This window comes from Miscanthus floridulus, chromosome 19 (genome assembly GCF_019320115.1).
Source record: "Miscanthus floridulus cultivar M001 chromosome 19, ASM1932011v1, whole genome shotgun sequence".
Lineage (NCBI taxonomy): Eukaryota > Viridiplantae > Streptophyta > Magnoliopsida > Poales > Poaceae > Miscanthus > Miscanthus floridulus.
In genome coordinates, this window is record NC_089598.1 from 57,933,923 (window position 1) to 57,954,449 (window position 20,527).

A 20,527-nucleotide genomic window follows, 5' to 3' on the forward strand; every position below is an offset into this window, starting at 1 on the left:
TCATTCTAGACGCCATGTCGACCAACACGGATGATGAAAAGAGTCGCTGGGAGCAAGTCATGGAAAATTTCGACCTCATGTTCAAACAAATGAATGATATCAGTCTGATCCAACAGCAGTTGAAGCAAAGTGTGGATGAAACAAAGGCCAAATAGAAACTCATATCCAAGCAGGTATAGGCCAATGGACAAGCAGTGGCTTCTCTAACACTACGTCAGATGGAGAGTGAGGCTACAATGCATCAATCAGAGAATGTTTCTCTAAGCTCTGCGGAAGAGGCCCATTTTGACAACATATTTGCTAACAAAGACTATGTAGTGAAAACTAAGCCATCCAATAGACAGCAGCATCACCACAAGGATTCCACGTCTCACCATGCACTTCCCAAGATGCAATTCCCAACTTTTGATGGCAACCATCCCAAGATCTGGCTGGACAACTGTGATAACTACTTCAAAATCTACAAGACCGAAGAGGAGATGAAGGTCACATAAGCTACAATGCACTTACAGGACAATGCCGCCAAATGGTGGCAAGCCTACAAACAGGGTCGCACTTGGCCCTCCTGGACTGCTTTTTGTTCAGTAGTTCTGTCCAAGTTTGGTATAGATGATTTTCGTACAGCCATCACTGATCTGCTAGCCCTCAAGCAAAGTGGTATAGTGGAAGAGTACACTTTGGCTTTTCAGGCACTGCAGTATAACATTACCATGCACAACAACCATTATGATGAGGTTTTCTTTGCTTTAGCTTATGTAGCTGGTCTCAAGGATGACATCCGAGCAGCTGTAGAGCCCCATGTTCCACTCACAGTTGACAGGGTAGATCTAATTGCCAAGATCCAACAAAGAACCCAAGAGAGAACCAAGGCCAAATATAACAGGAACACTACTGCTCCCAAGCAACAATTTCAGAAGCAGGACACTCCTACTCCTCAGACAAACAATGCCAATCTGCAAAGAATTAGGCAGTTGAGGGATTACAGGCGTGCTAACAACCTGCGTTTTGCTTGTGGTGATAAGTTTGAACCTGGCCACTAGGAGAATTGCCCCAAACATCACAAGGCTTAAGTTCATGCATTGGTTATCAATGATCTAGACACAAACAAAGAGGAGATTACAGACAATATGCTGAATCAACTAGTTATTGAAGATACTCTTGCCCAAGATTTTTGTCACTTATCTCTGAATGCACTCTCTAGTATGGATACTGACAATTCTATGAAGCTCAAAGCCCTTGTGCAAGTTAAAGTTATGCTTACCTTATTGGATTCGGGCAGTTCACATAGTTTCATCAGTTCCAACTTTGTGAGATTGGCCAGGTTAGCTACTGTAACAATCCCAACAAGGACAGTAAGATTGGCTAATGGAGACATGTTGACTACTACAGCCAAAGTAAAGAACTTACAGTGGTATATTCAGGGGCATACTCTATGCAGTGCTATGATAGTCTTGGACATGACTACTTATGATGCCATCTTGGGCTATGACTGGCTTAAGCAATAGGGCCCTATGGAAGTGGATTGGTCCAAGAAAACACTATAGTTCCACATCCACAACAAACCAATTAAGCTATAGGGCATTATCTCCCCTCCTTTGCAAGCCAAACCCATTTCTACCACTAAATTATACAAAGACACCAAAGGCAATAAGAGTTGGGCTTTTGTTTTGTCAAACCCACCCATGCCACCTTAGCTCCACCCAACCTTCCACCAGCTGAACCACCTCCAGCTATACAACACATTCTTGATCAACATAGCCAAGTTTTCCATGATCCCCAGACACTACCACCATCCAGGAGCTATGATCATTCCATTGCACTCATCCCTAGAGCTATACCTGTCAATGCTAGACCCTACCACTATTCTCCTCAACACAAAACTAAAATAGAGGAGTAGGTCTAGAAACTATTACAGTCTGGGTTAATCACCCATAGCCATAGCCCTTTTGCTTCCCCTGTACTCCTAGTCAAAAAAAGATGGGTCTTGGCGATTTTGTGTGGACTACAGAAAGTTGAATGACATGACTGTCAAGAACAAATTTCCAATGCCGGTTATTGAAGAGATTCTGGATGAGTTGTTTGGAGAAGAAATATTCACTAAGTTGGACATGAGGTCAGGGTATCACCAGGTGAGAATGTTGCCTGAAGATGAGTACAAGACTGTCTTCAAAACACATCAGGGCCATTACCAGTTCAAGGTAATACCATTTGGGCTCACTAATGCACCAGCTACTTTCCAGTGCATCATGAACCAAGTCCTTCAACCTTTTCTGAGAAAATTTGTCTTAGTGTTCTTAGATGATATTCTCATATATAGCAAATCATTACAAGACCACCAGAAACATTTACAGCTAGTTCTCCAGACACTGTTGGCCAATCAACTTTATTTTAAACAGTCCAAATGTTCCTTTGCTCAAAGTCAGTTGGAATACTTGGGGCACATTATCTCAGCTGATGGGGTGGCCACTGATCCCCAGAAGACAGCAGCTATGGTTCACTGGCCAACACCAACAACTTTCACAGAACTGAGAGCCTTTCTGGGGTTAACAGGATATTATAGGAAGTTTGTGAAGGGTTATGGCATCATTGCAAAACCACTGACCAATCTTTTAAGGAACCAGCAGTTCTAGTGGAATCCAAAAGCACAGACAACATTTGATGAACTCAAGATTGCTATGTCCCACACCCCAGTCCTCACCCTACCCAATTTCTAGGAACCATTCACTGTGGAAACATATGCTTGTGCAGATGGTATTGGAGCAGTCTTGATGCAAAAGGGACAACCAATTGCTTTTCTTAGCAAAGCCTTGGGTGAAAAACACAAACATCTCTCTATTTATGAGAAAGAGTTCTTGGCATTGATTATGGCAGTGGAAAGATGGAGACACTATCTACAAAAGACAAGAATTTATTATTTTGACAGACCACAAGTCCTTAGCTTATCTCTAGGAACAGAACTTGCATTCTGATATGCAAAGGAAGGCAATGACCAGATTGATGGGGCTACAGTTCAAAATTGTTTATAAGAAAGGAAAAGACAACTTGGCAGCAGATGCACTATCCAGGGTGGCTCACCTCCACACCTTACAGGTTGTTTCTATGGTTAAGCCTGATTGGTTGCAGGAAGTACTTCATTCTTATGCAACTGATCCCTAGGCCCAGAAGCTGCTGACCCAACTGGCTATTCAAAGCCCTGATATGGCAGGTTATAGCTTGGACAATGGTATCATCAGGTACAAGAACAAGCTCTGGATTGCCCAAAACTCAGCCTTACAGACAAAGATTATAGCAGCTTTCTATTCCAGCGCTATTGGGGGTCACTCAGGTACTAAAGCAACATACCAGAGACTCAAGACTCACTTCGCTTGGAAAGGAATGAAGATGGTTGTGGAAGATTTTGTTAAGCAGTGCTCTGTCTATCAGCAAGCCAAGCATACTAATCACTCCCCACCTAGACTACTACAACGTCTACCAATTCCTGAGGGTGTGTGGATGGACATATCTATGGATTTCATAGAAGGCCTGCCTAAATCCAATGGCTATAGTGTGATCATGGCAGTAGTGGACAGACTTACCAAATTTGCTCATTTTGTGGCAGTTAAACATCCATACACAGCTTCTACCATAGCTCAGCTTTTCATGGACAACATTGTCAAGCTTCATGGTCTTCCAAACTCCATTGTCTCTGATCGAGACACAATATTTGTTAGTGCCTTTTAGAAGGAACTCTTCAAGCTTTACAGAGTCAACCTACAGCTTAGCACCGCCTACCATCCATAGAGTGATGGACAGACTGAGAGAGTCAATCAATGTCTTGAACTGTACCTACGGTGTGCTGTCCAAGACTCACCCAAAACCTAGCACTCTTGGCTATCTTTGGCACAACTGTGGTATAATTCTACTTACCATACTTCTCTTGGATGTTCTCCATTCAAGGCTCTATATAGCTATGATCCAAAGGTTGGTGCTGCTCCTATTATACAACAGACAACACCAGTCACTGTAGCTGAACTGGTAGAGAACAAAGAACTCCATTTGAAGGCCCTCAAGGAAAATTTGGCCCGGGCATAGAACAGAATCAAGGTGATGGCTGACAAACATCGTATTGACATTGAGTTCCAAGTGGGTGACCAAGTTCTCTTGAAGCTACAATCGTACACACAGAGTTCCGTGGCAAATCGACCATTTCCTAAACTGTCCTACAAGTATTTCGGGCCCTATCTTGTTACTGAACGCATTGGGCGGGTGGCCTATCGCTTGAAGCTTCCAGACGACAGTAAGATTCATGATGTGTTTCATGTTTCACAACTTAAACCTTTTGTTGCAGCTTATACACTAGTTTTTTCTAAGCTTCCATTTACCACTGATATTGAGGCCACGACGGCCCTACCTGGGAAGGTACTTGAGCGCCGATTGGTCAAGCGTGCTAATGCCGCTATTCCACAGGTGTTCATTCATTGGACAGGTCTGCCACCGACTTGAACAACCTGGGAAGACTACAATGTCATTAGGCAACGGTTTCCGCAGGCACCTGCTTGGGGTCAAGCATCATCTTCGGCGGGAGGAGATGTCAGACCTGGTGCACCATTGAGCTGAAGAAAACGTAAACCAAGAGAAGTCGCTAAGGAAGCCAGAAGACGTATTCTAGCAGTTATGTAATAGGCAGAGTATGACATGTGAGCCATAGGCCAATGGGTATGTTTTAAGCGTGCGTTGTATCTGAACTCGGTGAAAGAGGAAGGTTCCTCTTCCCGTTTCCTCGTCTCTCGTGTGCTTCCTGGACTCCTTACGTCGGCGGCGCTGGCCGGCGGCAACGGGGCGTGACAGGCGCCCACGAAGCGCTGCTGCAGCCTCGAGCGGCGTTCCTTCCCAGGCGGCGGCAAGCCCTTCTTCCCCAGGCCCCAGCAGCTGCAGTGGCGACGGTGCGGCCCTCCCCGCTGTGACGGCGCGGCGACCCTGTGCGGAAGGTGTCCACGACGGCGCCTTGCACTTCAAAGTTCCGTGCGTGAGATTTCCACGCCGTGCGGAAGGTGTCCACGTGGCCATCCCGTGCAACGGCAAGCAGCAGCCATTCCTGTGCGTGAGATTTCCATTCTATTCATGGTCTTCAAAGTTCCGTGCAATTAATTAGCTTTATTTGGTGATCCAAAATGCAGGTGCGATGCAATCTTGAAGAGAGAGAGGGAAAACGCATTTGCCCTCTTAGCTGTTGGTGTTCGCTACGAGATTTGGCCTCGCATGGGCAGACGCCTGAACCTGTGATGTGCATTGCTTGATGAGATTTCTGTAAGATTTCAATGGCTGATTGCGCGTGTCTGATAAAATGGTTTCTATGCGATTGATTTCTGATTTTTTATTTACATCACAATTGCTTTCCTCCAGTGAGCAACCAAGGTTTCTATGCAATTTTGATTCAGAATATTGATGCATCCAGCGAGAGACAATTTTGCTTTTTGCACTTGAATGCATAAGTTTCTATGCATAGGTAATTATTTTGATGCACCCCGGTGGCTCCTCCCTCCCTGGTGGCACTCCTCCCTCCCCAGTCGATCTCTGTGCCAGTCGGTCAGCCCCCAGCAGGTCCACGGCCCGTGTCGAGTAGACCTGCGGCTAGTTCTGCACGAGATCGCTCTGCCATCATCATCGATTTGTTCTAAGTCTGATTGAACAGCAGTATGTAGCTGGTTCGTTCTTTTTTTCGATTTGTTAATAGCTTGTAAAAAAAAAATTCTTTCGATTGCCCGCTGCAGCAAGGCGTTGCGTCCAGGCCAAGGAGGCCATCATCTTGCAACAATCTTTCACTGCATATCGTTAGTTATTCTTATTCATGCTTCTTTTCTATGCATTATTGGAGCACATTTCTATACATTATCGGAGCACATTTCTATACATTATTGTTGGCTGCAGGTGATGCGGCATCACTGATTGCTGAGGATCTCTTGGTGGCCATGTTCGTGCAGGTATGGATGTGCAATGAATTTTCTATCCAGTTTTGATTGAAACTTTGTATGCCTTGTATGAATAAGTGGTTTGCAGGAAATGAAGAGCTACCAACGCATGCAAGCAGCATTTTTATGTGCTTGATTCTGATTTTGTATGCATCTCCTTGATATGATTTGCGATGAAGAGCGAGCAGATCGACAAGGTGCATCCTTTCCTCCTCCCTAGCTTGACTCCTTCCTATCTTCGTCAAGATCCACCAGATTTTAATACTTGTGCCCCTTCATCTCTCTGTCAGAGCCCATGGCGAGAGCTTCGCTGGTGAGCAACTGGACAACTGCGTGACCTTTGTGACCTGCACGACCTTATGGCGAGAGCTTTGCTGGTGAGCAGACCTGCAGATAGGTTTTTTAATTTGTTTATTCATCTCTGATATTTAATGCCTTGAATAATTTTGAATTACAGCTCGCAATTGATATCTTTTCTTTTCTCTTGTTTGATGCATACAAATCCGTCAATCTGTTCCTAATGATGCGTCCAGAAATTTTAATTGTAGCTCACAATCGATGGTTGCTTCCTTTCCGTAGTACCACATTAGTCTATACATATTCTGTTTTCTAATCAACAGATACCTTTTATGCTTTCAGCTCATGTAGGAAATATGTGTGGAGGGATGAGGATTTCTGACCATTATTTCTCTAAGTTGCTCTTTCAGCTCATGTAGGAAATATGTTTCTGTGCATGCTAAAACATGTTTCTTTGCTGTTAAAATATGTTTCTGTCTTTCTTGCCGCTGTAAGGTTTCTGTGCATGCTAAAACATGTTTCTATGCCGTTTTTTCCTGACCGATGTTAGTTTTGTTCACAAAAAATTATTTTTGTTTTCCTTTAGTTACTTTTTTTGCATGCATAATTTTTAGTTTTGATCTGGTGTGTCTTTTTGGCCAGCAAATTGGACGACCAGCCTACTGGAGAACACGACCAATGCTGTGGTGTTGATGAGCTTCTAGGCGAGGACACATCTAGCACAACGGCCAGAAGCGACGCTAGCACGTTCGAAATCCCATATTTCTGTGCAATTGATTTTTTTTCTATGCTTCTTGAGCCATCCGTGTAAGCAAGCATGTGCATGTGCTTTGGTGAGAGCTTCGCTGGATAGAGAGTGCTCACCATGGCAAGGAGATGTGCGGAGGATGGTGAGTGCATTATACCGGCCACTAGTTCTAGAAATTTATGTTTTTGTGCTAGTGTTTTTATGCTCTGCTTGGTTGCAATTAGTGCTTGTCGATGGCTGTGAGGGCGGCACAAATTCAATAAAAAAAGCTATAATTTTTTCCCAGATTTTTGGTCGTGATTTTTGCATTAATGTAGTTGACATAAATTTCATGAATAGGTTTCCACGCATGCGAAAACATGTTTCTATGCCTTTCTTACCGCTGTAAGGTTTCTGTGCCTATTAAAACATGTTTCTATGCCCTGATCTAGCAGAGGCACGTGGTGTGGACCTGCGGAAGTACAAATTGCATGCTTGTGTTCTTGAATTTTTCTTGTTTTCCATGGAAGCTAGTTCATGCTCATGTTGCTCTGCCACCATACAGTGTTGGATTGCAGGGATCTAGTTCGCGGCATGGGTGTGGCCAGCACAACAAAGGAATAGGTGGATTTTGATGCTAGTGAATTTTTTCTATGCATGGTATATGATTATCCTCAACTTTTCTATGCGTATACTCAAAACTCTATGTGATTTGTCATTGCTGTTTTTATGCTTCTCCCTGATATGATGTGCAGTAAAATTGAAGTCTTAATTTTTGGTCATGGGGATATGTATTCTATATATTGTTGGAACAAATTTCTATACATTGTTGTAGCACATTTCTATATATTGTTGGAGCAGCTATCTGTGCACTTCTTGGTACACAATTCTATACATTGTTCTATGCATTGTCTGGGTTGGGGCCATCACGATCTTGGTATAATAATCCCCAAGAAGGAAAGGTATTTTGGGTTCTATGTACTGTTCCTCTATTAATTATACATTCCAAAGTGAGAATAATGGTTTGGGTTGGGGCTGTCATGGTTTTGGATAAAATAATCCCCCATAGGAGAGGGTATTATTCGGTTCTATGCATTGTTTCTCTATAATTATACATTTGCCCAAGCAGGAGGCAAGGTTTGGGTTCCATAATAGATTTTTGTGACATGTTTACATGGCTTTCTTACGGTGCTTGATCGTATCAGCCATACTTATCAGCCATGATATAGTGTTTTTCTATCATAACAAAATAACATCAGCTGGCTTATAAGCCACAGAAACGATCAAGAGAATAGGGTGGTAAAGTTTTTGCGCGTACTAAAAACATGTTTCTATATCTTTCTTTTGCCACTGTAAGGTTTCTGCGCCTGCTAAAACATGTTTCTATACTTTTGTTGTGATGTAGGATGGTTGGAAGGATGTTTCTGCGTGGCCTCCCCTTGCTTCCTCGTCGGTCCCAATACCCCCTGCTATGGCGGCATCGGATCCCTGCTCCACCGACCGGCGGTGCGGCGAACCTGTCCACGACCGGCGGCACTCGTCCACCCCCTCCACGACTGGCGGCCCGACCTCCTGATGGTGGATCTGAGCGCGACCTCCACATCACCCCCTCTCTCCCACGTGGCGGCGCATCTTCCCCTTCCCTACCTCTCAATGGCGGCTGCTTGCTTTGATTTTGTTTGTTGATTTTGTGTTCTTATGCTTGTGTGCATAAGTTTCTATGCATGGCTAAACTGTAACTTGGTATGTATTCTATAGATTTATACAACAAATTTGTATACTTTGTTGGAGCAGTTATTTGTGCATTTCTGCACATTTATGTATATGGTTGGACCACTTTTGTATCTATTGTTAGAACACTTCGACGTATATTGTTGGAATAATTATTTATGGGTTTATATACAATTCTATACATTGTTGGTACACTAATCTGTGGGCTTCTATACAATTCTATGCATTGTTCCTATGTTCGCACGATGTTGGTGGTGGTAATCACGGCTGTCAGATGAAATGTCCATCTCACGGAGAGGTTTTTACACGCTAACAAAATTAATTTTTATTTATACAACTACTAATTTGTATGCAACGTCGGTGTAAAATTGTTTTTGCGCATCTTGACCATTATTTTTATGCATCTAATTGGCCATCACGTGCCATGATTCAAATTTCAAATTTATAAATTTTATTTTTAAAAAAAATATTTACAATAGATTTTGAATCGTGCATAAAAATGTCAGGAGTTCAATGGTGAAAACCGTTTTTGAATCGGATGCTTCTTTGAGGAATTATAATTAAAAAACAAAAGAAATTAGATTAGATGCGTGCGTACGCATGCATCAGCTTTGCCAGGTTATGTCTGCTGGAACTCCTGCTCGTGCGAGAGGTTTTTGTGCGGTAATAAATTAATATTAAATTATTCAACCACTGATTTCTATGCAATGTCACGATAAATACTTTCCTGCATAGCTTGATATAGGATTTTATGCATCCGAATTAGCTGGTTCCGTAGGGTCCCACACCTGCACGTGCTCGTCAACTTCGTGGACCTGAAAGATTGGGCTGGGTGGGGTGGCTGGCTGGGGCTCTCCATTAGCTATTGGAAGCCCTGGGCTCCCAATAGTAAGACCCATATTATATTTATACAAATATATAAATAACTATCATAAAATAGAAATTATATAAAATAATTTATATCAACAAATAAATAAACTAAAGTATTAAAATAATCTAAAACAACAAATATATTAGGTTTAAACTAAATTAGAAAAATACTAAAATTAATTTAATCTTTATGTATCCTTTATAATTCTAAATTAATACTAAAAGTTATTTTTAGACGCACTACTAAATGGTTCCCATGCATAGAAAACTTTAAATAGGTTTATGATACCTTGTTTCCTTTGCGGATCTGGATACTGCCGGATATTGTCGAATACAGATATGAAATCGGATAGAGAAACACTGAAAAACAAATTCGGATATATCCATTTAGTTACCACATTATAAACAGATATGAATACGGATATCCATATTATAGGTTTTAGCGGATATCGAATAATTCGGATATCCATTTCCACTTTCCATCCTTAGCGAGACACCTGGAAGTTATCAGCACCTGGCTCACCTGGTTCGCTCATACGCTGATGAATTCACCTCCCTACATCAGTCAAGTCCGGAGACTGCTGTGCCGAAGCAGAGAGAGGCTTGGAAGCGTCCACCTGCTGGTTTTGTCAAAGCCAATTGCGATGGAGCTTCCAGTCCCGAATCATGCTCAGGGGATGGGGCTTTGTGAGCTCTGGCAAATTGGAGACGGCTCTCGAGCCAATTCATACGGAGATCATTGCTTGTCTCCAGGCGTTACAGCGAGCAGCTGAGTTGGGAGTACAGAGAGAGTGATCCTGGCGACAGATGCAGTAGCAGTGGTGCATGCAGCTACCTCCCCGTCCCTGGACCGATCGAAGCTCGGCGTGTGGCTTGATTTGGGAGCTTAAAGATCTTTTATTTATTTTGTAATTTTGTATCAAGATCAATTTCCCATGATCCTCGACTTTGTAAGCACATGGTCTTGCTTACTTAGGGGCTAGCCTGGGTTCTGGCCCGTACTTGGTTAGGGACAATATGCCCTCTTGTATTCAGGTCTTGGTCGCCAAAGATTTGGCGCCGGTTGAAGAGTAATGGAGTTTATTTCCATGTTAAAAAAGAATCGGTTGTGAGGAAGAAATATTTCACACGATTCTTACATCTTGAATCGGGATGTGGAGATCCTTTAAAACACCTAAATCTTTTTTTTATAACATGCTCATAAAATTCAAGTGTAGGAAGGAAATTTTTCACTCACTTACAATATATCATCTATCGATCAATGACAGTACTCTACCTAGCTGGTAGCATCTATCGATGACAGTATACATCTTAATTGAACACAAAGCCGAACTAAACTACTATGGAGTACGTGAGTAATGTAAGTAGAGAACACAGATACTGACAGAGTAAGACGTACACTATTAAATTAGCCGGCAATTGGATGCACAATGTAGATAAAACACACGCAGAAGCCCATGTGGCCATCTTCACAATAATAAAAAAGCAAAAGCATGCAAACAAACAGCATACTACTATGTGTTTTATACTCCGTACATGTTTAATTTGTCATCTAGACCCTGAGAAGGTAGATGCTGAGCTCGGGCCCGCTGCCGCCGTCAGGGTTCACCATGTAGAACGCCTCCGAGTCCCTGGACCCCACCACCCGCTCGAACTTGGCCCTCATGTACATGAGGTCGCCCTCGCCGGCTGCGGCACCTCCCGTGCCCATGTTGTCGCCGTCGGGGAGCACGCCGGCGCCCACGGAGACGGGCTCCACGGCGCGCAGCACCCGCCGCTCGTCCGCGCCGCAGTCCCGGCGCACCGCGTAGCCGCACTTGCGACCGTTGCAGTACGCGCGCCAGGTGGCCTCCTCCACCAGCGCCGCCGCCTGCTGCCGTGGCCGCCTCTGGTGATGATGGTCACCTGAAATGCAAGGCGGTCGCCGGTCGCCATCACGATGCATGGACGATGAATGATCATGGTGAAAGCAACAGAGTGTACATATATAATGGCATGTGGAAGTGGAAACACCGCCAAGTAAGCATCGACATCGATGGATGATGGGTCACCTGTTTGCTGCGGAGGTGCGGGTGCCTTCTCGCACTCGAGAGCGAGGCGGACGAGTCCCGAGGCCATCTCCCTGACGAGCGCGCCGGTGGAGTAGGCGGCGAGCTCGACCATGAGCGCGGGCGGGGCGCGCGGGTCGGTCTGCAGCGCGAGGTGCACACGACCGCGGCGGCGGCCGAAGATGGTGCCCGTGACGGTAGCGCAGGACCCCAGCGGCCGTCTCCCGCGCCCGCGCCGCGCTCGAGCTAGCACGGCCAGGATCGCCGACCGGAGCCGCGACAGCGCCTCGCCGCGGCGCCTCCTGCCTGTTGGCGCGTCGTCTGGAGTTGTTGGACCAGCGCCGGCGACGGGGCCGATGTACGGCGTGGCGCCGGCGAACATGGAGGCGCACTCGTCGTTGTCACAGCTGTCGTCGGCGTCTTGCTCCACGGCGACAGGCCGGCCCTGCTGCACCTTGTTGGCGCGCTTCCTGAGCAGCCATTGGAGGTTGGCGAGGCCGCCCCCGGCGTTCTTTGACGGGAGCGGCGACGGCGAGGCAGGCACGGTAGCCGGTGACGCGGCGTGGAAGGCTCTTGCCATGGCGACCTGCATATTTTTTCAACTCATGAATAATATTTTTCTCTCAGTCCTCTGTCAGCTCGCTTCTCGTACATGCGCGTAAGACAGCAGACCGCTGGCAAGTAATATATGAAGAAGGCAAGAAGCAAAGCTCGTCGTGTCACTGTGACAGTGGAGAGAGAGAGACAGGCAGCTTTAGTAAGCAGTGTGACAGAAGAATCCGTTAGATTTAGACGTGCAGCGGCGCAGGCAGCAGAGGGGCGACCTGCGCTTTCCGCAGGCTGGTATGCGCAGCTACCGCCGCGGAAACCTGCATAAATACTCGCGTTTGCCGTCCAGACGACCACACGCCGACGCCGTGCTCTGGCTGCTGAAGAAGAGAGAGAGAGAGAGAGAGGGTGGATGGCCGGGCCGGACCGCCGGATGGGTTGGCAGAGCAGGCGGGCGGACCTACACCCACCAAACTGGCAACAAAGGGATGATGTGAATGCAAACAAAGCGATGGAATTTAACTGTTCTGCTTTCGCTTTCATGGCGACGAGGAGAGGAAGGAAGGCGACAGTGAGAGACAGGGCATTGGGAGGCGCCACGCAACGCCGGCTGCATGACGCGCGCGCGACACTGACATGCACCGCGATGTTTTGCTGTGCTGTGCCATGCCATGCCATGATGATGCGTTTCCAAGTGATCATAAATAGAGTACGTCTGCCTGCAACGTTCTGGAGCTACCTAGCATCAGTTTGCAGGCCTTCTTTCCTTCTTCCTTCATATATATGCAAGCCCACATCAATTGCATGCACAATGCATAATCACTTGATCAGCGACATGGCCAAGTGATTATATCAAAGTGACATTATATATAACTACATAATAGAGATAGGGTTGAGTGTACGACTTGTGTAGAGAGGCAGAAATAAAGATTGTTCATTTATTAAGAAAAACATACGATGGACAGTGCTGATGTGGAAAGGCATGCATATGAATTATAGTGTCATCGCCGCCATGAAATTGCATTGGCTCTAGCTACATAAGCAAGATGTCGTCAATGCCGTGTTGCCAATGCCCAATGGAGTTCCGATTTAGTGGATTGATTTTCTATGTGTTGTATATGGACAGTGGACGATCACATCAATGATTTAGATATGCTGAAAATATTATAAGAAAAATAAAGCCAGCAGAAAGTTCATGTACATTTATATTCAAAGCCGCGAGGGATATCTAAATCATTGAAACGGGCACTACTACAGAAACGTTTTCTGCGGCGGGCGAATTTGCTTTTGCGCAGCAGGCAAACGCGTCCGCCAGCGTGAAAAGGTCACGGTAAATCGTGGCCTTCCCACGGCGGACCGCTTTGCCCGCTGCGGTTAATCGATTTCTCACGGCGGGCACGTTAGGATGCCCGCTGCGGTTAAACGTTTCAAAAAAACAAAAAAAACCCAGGAACCCGCCGGCGAGCCCAATCTCGAGCCCACCGACGAGCCCATTCACAACCCAATACTGGCGCCACCGCACCTCGCTGGATCCGCCGCCGGGGTCTCCACCTTGCTGGATCTGCCGCCGGGGAGGTCATCCTCGCAGGATCTGCGCCATTGCCGTAGGTTGGGGCCGTCTCGCCATGGATCCGTGTCGTCGTTGCGGGGATGGATGGGGAGGCCGCCTCCGACCAGATCCGGCCGGGGAGGAGGAAGGGGGCCAGATCCACGTGAGGGAGAGAGACTTGAGGCGTGCCGCCGCCGCCGAAGGCCCCCACCGTGAAGACGAGCAGTCGCTGTGGGCCCGCAGCGCCGTCGCCACCGTCGCCGATGGATCCACCCTCGCCGCGGCCAGATCCGCCCTCACAGCGGCCGGATCTGCCCTCGCCGTCGCCAGATCCACCCAATCTGGCCTCCGCGTCGACATCGTCGCCACCTGGCATGGGGAAGAGGGGAGGACCGCGCCTCCCTTCCTGGCCACCGATGGAGAGAGGAGGGGCCCAGCGGAGGGCGGATCCATGCCGCAGCCTCCCTGCTTGGCCGCGTGTCGCCCCGCAGAGCACCGCGAGCCACCGCGCGCCGCGCGCCGCCCCACATCGCATCGAGCCGCCGCGCCATCCCGCCGCCGAAGGACCGCACGGCGCTGGCCAAGATGCGAGGAGAGAGAGGAGGAGACGGGAGGTGAGAGTAGCGCCGCCGGCCAGGACACGAGGAGAGAGGAGGGGACGCGAGGAGAGAGCGAGTCGCCAGAGGAGGGAGACTGCTGCTCGTGAGAAGGCCGGGCGAGAGGAGAGTGAGGTGGGGAGGAGGCCGGCCGGGTGAAAACCTAAGTGCCATTTATATATGGTCCGATAGCAATCGGATGTGGGCTTGGCTGTGGGCCTCAGTATATTTTCCGAGATAGGCCTTTTAAGCTGTCCGCTTCAGAAAATAGAGGCATATTCCGTGGCGGGCCTCTTATAAATGCCCGTCACGGTAAATTGATTTACCGTGGAGGGCAAAATTGCCCGCCTTGGTAAATACAAAATGCCCGCCTCGGTTAATCATGGGCATTAACCGTGGCGGGCACATATTTTGTCCGCCACGATAAAGTTTTTGAGATGTCTCGCAAAATCGTTTCTGTAGTAGTGGGGGATTAATCATGATCATGTACATTAAGGGGATTTAATATTTAGCCACCAAACGAGCCTGCATATATTATTGTCCAATCAATTATTATTAGACCATCATGAATACAAGTGTGAAATACACATAGATATGAAGGAAATTTAATATTACTGCACATATGTGTGTCGTCGTCGTCGTCGTTGGCAGACAAAATAGGTCAGAGTGAAACTAAATCTAGAAGCATCTAGAGAACCTTTTGTTACTGAAGAGCTCCGTTGCATCTAAGTCATAACACTGCACAGTCCATGGTCAAATCATAAAGACAATCTTAGGAGAAAGGAAAAGAGGCGCTCTATTTGTTGCAATCGTAGCAAGCATCAATGCTGCAAATACCTTTGGTAGTTGAGACTAGCTAGCTAGGCAGAACAGAAGAGATGTGTGCTCAGCTAGCCCTACCGTGTAATTTAGCCATAAACTCACAGTGGTCAGGTCGTCAAGCAAGAGTAACTATATTCTTCAAAGCAAATGACAAGAGCCTCCGAGACACATGCGCTGCTACTGCATCGCGAGCCTCCAAACCACAAGCAAGATTACAAGAGTAACTGATCTTAGTTGGTATCGTATTACGAACCGATACCATCCATGCACCTAATTACAGAACCTGCAAAGAAGATCAAACTTTTTTTTTGACAGCTTGCTGTGGCACTCGATCGAGGTAACACGATCGCGCATGAAAAGGCAAATTCTGGCCATGCATATATCACCTATCCCGTAGGTTTCAGTCTGCCGAGCTGCCACCACCATCATCATAGTCGCATGTATGTGCTCTGCAAAAGAAGCCAACAAAGAGGAGCAGAAAAAAAGGGCAAGGGCTACCCTCTGTCACTCTGTCAATTTAGCAGCAGCTAGCAGCCTACTACTACGAGTAGTACCATGCATTGCGTGACAACCTGCACGGCATGCATAATAAATATGCCGGATCTGATGAAAGAAAGCACGAACAGCAGCAAAAGGTTAAAAACAAATTCTTGATATCCAAAGCTTTTAGTCTGAGAGCCAAAGATAAAGAGCTTGATACTATCATCCCTTCTGTCTCTCTAACCCATGTGCAGTCTTTAGTCTTTACCGAGAAGTGAAGCTAGAATCCTGCTACTGCGTATTTTTAGACATGCAGGAATCCGCCTTTTTTTTTGTCTTGCGCCTATATAAACTAGTTTAAGGTTAACAACAGATTACTACCGTACTTCCAAACAAGAAAAAGGTCTCAGACATTGTGACCCATCCTCTGGTACTACTAATAATAAACTCCAAATATGGTTAACGTTGATTCATTGAGATAATGGAGCTGTATCATTTTCCTGGAAAGATTGTCATACTCTCACAAAGTGTTTGAACCATTCTGAAATTTAAAATAATCTTAGCATCGCATTCTCATTTGATTATGGAGCACGAGATATTTGTTCACCCCACAAAAACAAAAGAAGGTAGGACTAGTAATCCAATAACAAAATTGTCTTATAGATATCACAAAAAAAAATCAATGTGTCTGCTCAGAGGACATCCAGAACATCAAGTGCAATAATAAGGCCTAATCCTGAATATAGAAAGTTTGACCGGCATAACATCCGACTTCACATTACAGTGGTGAGAACGAAAGTCATGTGACAGCATTGCTCTTCCCTGTTCATAGGCCTCCTGTTTTAAGGTTTAGGGGGTTAGGGATTTATGCATTTATGACTTTGGGGCACATTGAAGATGAAGAAAGACCACCTATGATGAGTCTATTACCATAGATGATAGAACTCCTGTTGTCCTGCATGATATCAAGTTCGATAGTTCGTTCTACTAATGTGCCAAATTTCTCTAATTCACGTCATGTATCTAGCCGGTTGAAAGACGTACAATAATCGTCTAGAGACACTTAGGCACGCCAATGCGCTAGGCGTAGCACTTTTTCGTGCACCTCAATTAAACACATGAATTAGTTGTCATGGGAGAAAATACAACTATTGTAATTTTCGTTGAACTTCTTTGGATCCACTCAACTAAAGTTTAGTTAGCTAAAATTTCAAAGCAAAACTTTAGCCAGCGAAAAGTTCTTCCAGCTAAACTAGAGCTGCAGTGTTTGGATCCTCTAGCTAATAGACTCAGCTAAATTTTAGCTGACTTTAGCTGAGTTGAAACATTTAAACTCAGCTAAATTTTAGCCGGGCTGTTTAGATGTGTAGCAACTAAATTTAGCTAGCTAAAGTTTAGTTGGTGAATCCATACATGCCCAATGTCGATATAAGAATCAAGATGTTGACAACCAAAAGTAATTGGACGTCTACAATTTTAGAAACCACATTCACGCAACAGTGAAGAACCCTCCGTGTTTTATAAACCGGACTAGTAAATTTATACAAATGCCGCACGGCTCTAGGAAGACAATGGTAGCATCCAAAAGACACGAGGATTTATACTTGTTTAGACCGGAGCCCTATGTCCAGTCTCAGAGATGATCGAGTGCGTGTTCCTCATTTGAATGACCTATAATTCTTACAATGAGAGGTGCAAGAATGGTGGAAGAGGTAGAAGAGCTAGAGCTAGAGGATGGACTACCTGAATGAGAGCTTCGAGAGTCCAGGAATGGTGAAGATGTCAAAGAGGGGGGGGGGTGCTTTGGCTGCCCTTATATAGAGTCCGGGGCCAGGTCACATACAAAGAAGGAGGTTCTCCCGACCGAGGGGTCGCGAGCCTGAGAGAGAGAACCTAGCTAACTTGGCTTGTAAGTAACGCCATCTTGTGGTGTACACCTTGATGTGGCTGTCGTCATGGTCTTGTGCTCACGTCGCGACATGGCATGACGTGGTGCCATAGTGCCCGTCATGGCGATACTGTGGGCATAGCGGTGTTTCGCCAGCCGTCCTACGTTACGTGATCTTGCCGTGGTCTTCGTCATTGCCTCCTGATTGTCTGGGGCACCATACAAGAGTAGGTAGCAGCCCCGGATCATCGATCGTCTTGCTGCTTATGGAGTTGGTGGCCTCTGAGGTCATGGCCCGTGTTGGTTTGTATGGCCTTTAAGTCAAGGCCATCCTCGTGGATCCCATCCCATAATGGGTGGGATCGTACATACGTCTTGTCAGGCCATATTTGGACGGTGGTTCTCCGTACCTACTGTCACCGCTTGTGGTGTTGTCTTTCCTCTGCTGCGTGGCGCAGGGATAACGTCTAACCGGACCAAGGTGACCGTTGTCTCCTCGGTCCTTGCAGGGGTCAGTGCGGCATTCTTGCTCCTGTCAGAGTAGGTGTGCTTGGCTAGACTTAGTCTCTCCCATCCCTTCCTAGGGGTCAGGACGACAAGAGGTTGTGTGCTGCTGTATGGCGTGTGGCCAAGGCTGGAGGGAGGGTCGTGGTGACTCCCGGCCTTAGCGTTCGTCTCAGTTCGTTTAGCTTAGTTGGGCCTTGATCGCTTGGGCTTATACTAGCTGGCATACCATAGGTCACCCGAGCGGCTATCCGATCGATGCCTTGAGATACCTAGGGTATCATAACCCCGACAGTAGCTCCTGAGTATTTTTGGAATCATGAAGTGATCGTGAAAGCGCTGAGATGTGCGTGTGTTGAGTGCGGGTTCATAGACGTGGCCTGTCTAAGCATCGTCGCTCGACCCCTTGCGGGTCCATGCGTTCAATGTGGTAGGTGGTTGTTATGCCTCGCCCTGTTAGGACACCCTGACGATGCGGTACGTGATTGCTGAGCCCTACCATGTCAGTGTGCTGCATATTGGGGTCCGTGAACAAGGCATGGCCGAGTGGTCTCGTCGACGCTGTACCGGCTCCACCTTTAGAAGGATCTCAATTTCCTCGACACGGCGTGGGGGTCTTAGGCTGCTCGGTCCTCCCTTCGTCCTATAAATAGGGACCTTCCTGCCATTTGAACCACTTTCAACCATGTCCATGCATTGCTTTTAGCCTCCTTGGGAGGCTATGTCTGCGAGGGGAGAGAATTGAAGAGAGAGCCATGCGGTTCTAAACATGCAACCTGCTGGGGGTCATTTGTGGTGGCTGGAAGCCGACGCTGCATCCTCTAGCAACTGGTGCTAGAAGGAGATTTGTGAGCAGGAGATGGTTGGGGAAGCGCTCGGACCATTTTCTAGGCTTAGTGGTTTCAGCAGCTCCTAGACCCTTTAGGTTTTGGGTCGCTGAAACACTAGTCCTAGTGGCCACGATCTACATCCTTGAAAAACTATGGGTGCCTCATCATTCCCCCCTGTTTTCTTGGGCGCGATGGTGGTGGTCTCTTAGCCCGCCGACCCTGCCTCTTCTGCATGCTTTGGTCCAGAGGCTATGGTGCGGTGAGAAGGTTCGTGGGGGTATTTTTGCCACCCCTTGAGCTCATGGTGTTCACCTCTGGACCTTTTTGTGGTGTCTCGAGGTGACACCTGGTCTTAGAACCTTGCAGGCGGTCATCCGCTCTTGTATCCATAGGTGCTAAGATGAGAGAGGTTTCTCCCAAGTTTCGGGCTTCCCTTGTAGTATCAAAGAGCCCTTGAGCCTTGAGGTTGGGGTCATGCCTTTGTCTAGGCTCGTCGGAAGGGTTGTTTTGGCCTAATGATGCAAGGAATCATCTCCCCGACCTCTTTTTGTGTGGTTGCAAGGTTTTTTGCGAACGTGCGTTGGCTTGTAGGTCTTAGACCTTCTTGTTTCTTCCACGTGGCCAAGTCGTGACCACGTTTTGGATTTCACATTACTCCGCAATGGAGACGCTGCTGCGTTATCCTGGCTATTTGCTTTGTCGATCTCTCCCGAAGAGGTCATGGACCTCTGATGTCTTGTGAGTCTCTAGAGCTAGCCTTAGGTCTTGGACTTAGGACACAGGTTGGAGTTGGTCATGGCTTGTCCTTGACTTCTTACTAGGGCACGAGGACCTAACTCTGCTTTTCCCTTGCATCCTTGTCGACCTCAAGAGGTCGTGTTGCCTTGTGATAGGCGGGTTTGGTTTCGCCCCACACAGAGAGAGGCATGTCCACCATAACCATGCGGTTGGAGTAGTGCACTTTGTCAGGGTCGATTGGTAATTTGAGCGGGACCTGATATCCTCCCTAATCGATGTGGAGTTCGGCTGTGCCTCATTGAGAGACGTCCCATAAATCATTAGCCGTCAAACCTGTCGGTCCCCAACTGCCTCCGCCGCATTCAGATGGCAAGATGCCTCCCCCCTAGAGATGGTTAACCCAAGTGACTTCAAAGCGGATGACTTGAACACAGAGATAGATGGTCGCATGGCCCCGCACCACTGATTAGAGCCGTAGGGGCCCATCTCACCCTGCCCCTATCCCTTTGTGCCCTTGAGCCCTTCTAAGGGCTAGCCCAAGAGTGGATTTCCTAAGCACGATGTGGGGTCATGGTTGCGGTGGGTCCTTCTGCGCATGATCTAGAGGGGTGGTCGGCCTCCTCGGTCAGATCGTGGCATAATGGCACCCACTCGCATGTAGTCGTGCACCACAGAATATGGGTATGTAAATCGAAATGATAAAGAGTGGGGATGTGCAAGGCTTACTTGGTTCGTGCCGCTACATGGGCAACCATCGCTTTGCCTTCCCAATGATTGCTTCACCTGCTCTGCAAGATTCCCCAAGCGATTAGTAAATGTGAGTGTGTGCACGGCGTCTTAAGTGTCCATAGTGGCTTATAAGTATGGTAGAGTGGTACAGCGGGGAGGCATTTGCTTTGAGTCACCTACTCTGCCACTTCCTTGTTTTTGCTCTTGCGCGCTCATAATCC

General features: G+C 47.0%; 1 protein-coding gene and 1 long non-coding RNA gene across 7 annotated transcripts; one reads left to right on the forward strand and one right to left on the reverse strand.

Annotated features, from left to right (window-relative positions):
- The first annotated feature begins 4,736 nt into the window (after positions 1-4,736).
- On the forward strand, positions 4,737-8,844 carry LOC136527953 (uncharacterized). 6 transcript variants are annotated; one of them, XR_010776953.1, is made up of 9 exons: positions 4,737-5,076; positions 5,157-5,673; positions 5,751-5,810; positions 5,908-5,960; positions 6,037-6,145; positions 6,239-6,325; positions 6,888-7,135; positions 7,538-7,632; positions 8,378-8,844. It is a non-coding gene; the product is annotated as an uncharacterized lncRNA (long non-coding RNA). The 6 variants fall into 6 exon arrangements; XR_010776952.1 differs by having other exon boundaries at positions 5,157-5,810; XR_010776950.1 differs by having other exon boundaries at positions 5,751-5,960.
- A 2,281-nt stretch (positions 8,845-11,125) lies between these two features.
- LOC136529705 (protein MIZU-KUSSEI 1-like) lies at positions 11,126-12,240 on the reverse strand. Its single transcript, XM_066522776.1, has 2 exons — positions 11,625-12,240; positions 11,126-11,478 (listed from the first exon to the last, which is right to left on the reverse strand). Exons 1-2 carry the CDS (start codon positions 12,211-12,213, stop codon positions 11,126-11,128), a joined length of 942 nt encoding a protein of 313 aa, XP_066378873.1. The 5' UTR covers positions 12,214-12,240.
- Between the last annotated feature and the right edge of the window lie 8,287 nt (positions 12,241-20,527).

Excerpts from the sequence above, each read along its gene's own strand:
- LOC136529705 (XM_066522776.1), bottom strand. The coding sequence starts at position 12,213 with ATGCAGGTCGCCATGGCAAGAGCCTTCCACGCCGCGTCACCGGCTACC. Across the intron at positions 11,479-11,624 it reads CGCACCTCCGCAGCAAACAG|GTGACCATCATCACCAGAGG; the intron begins GTGACCCATCAT and ends CTTGCATTTCAG.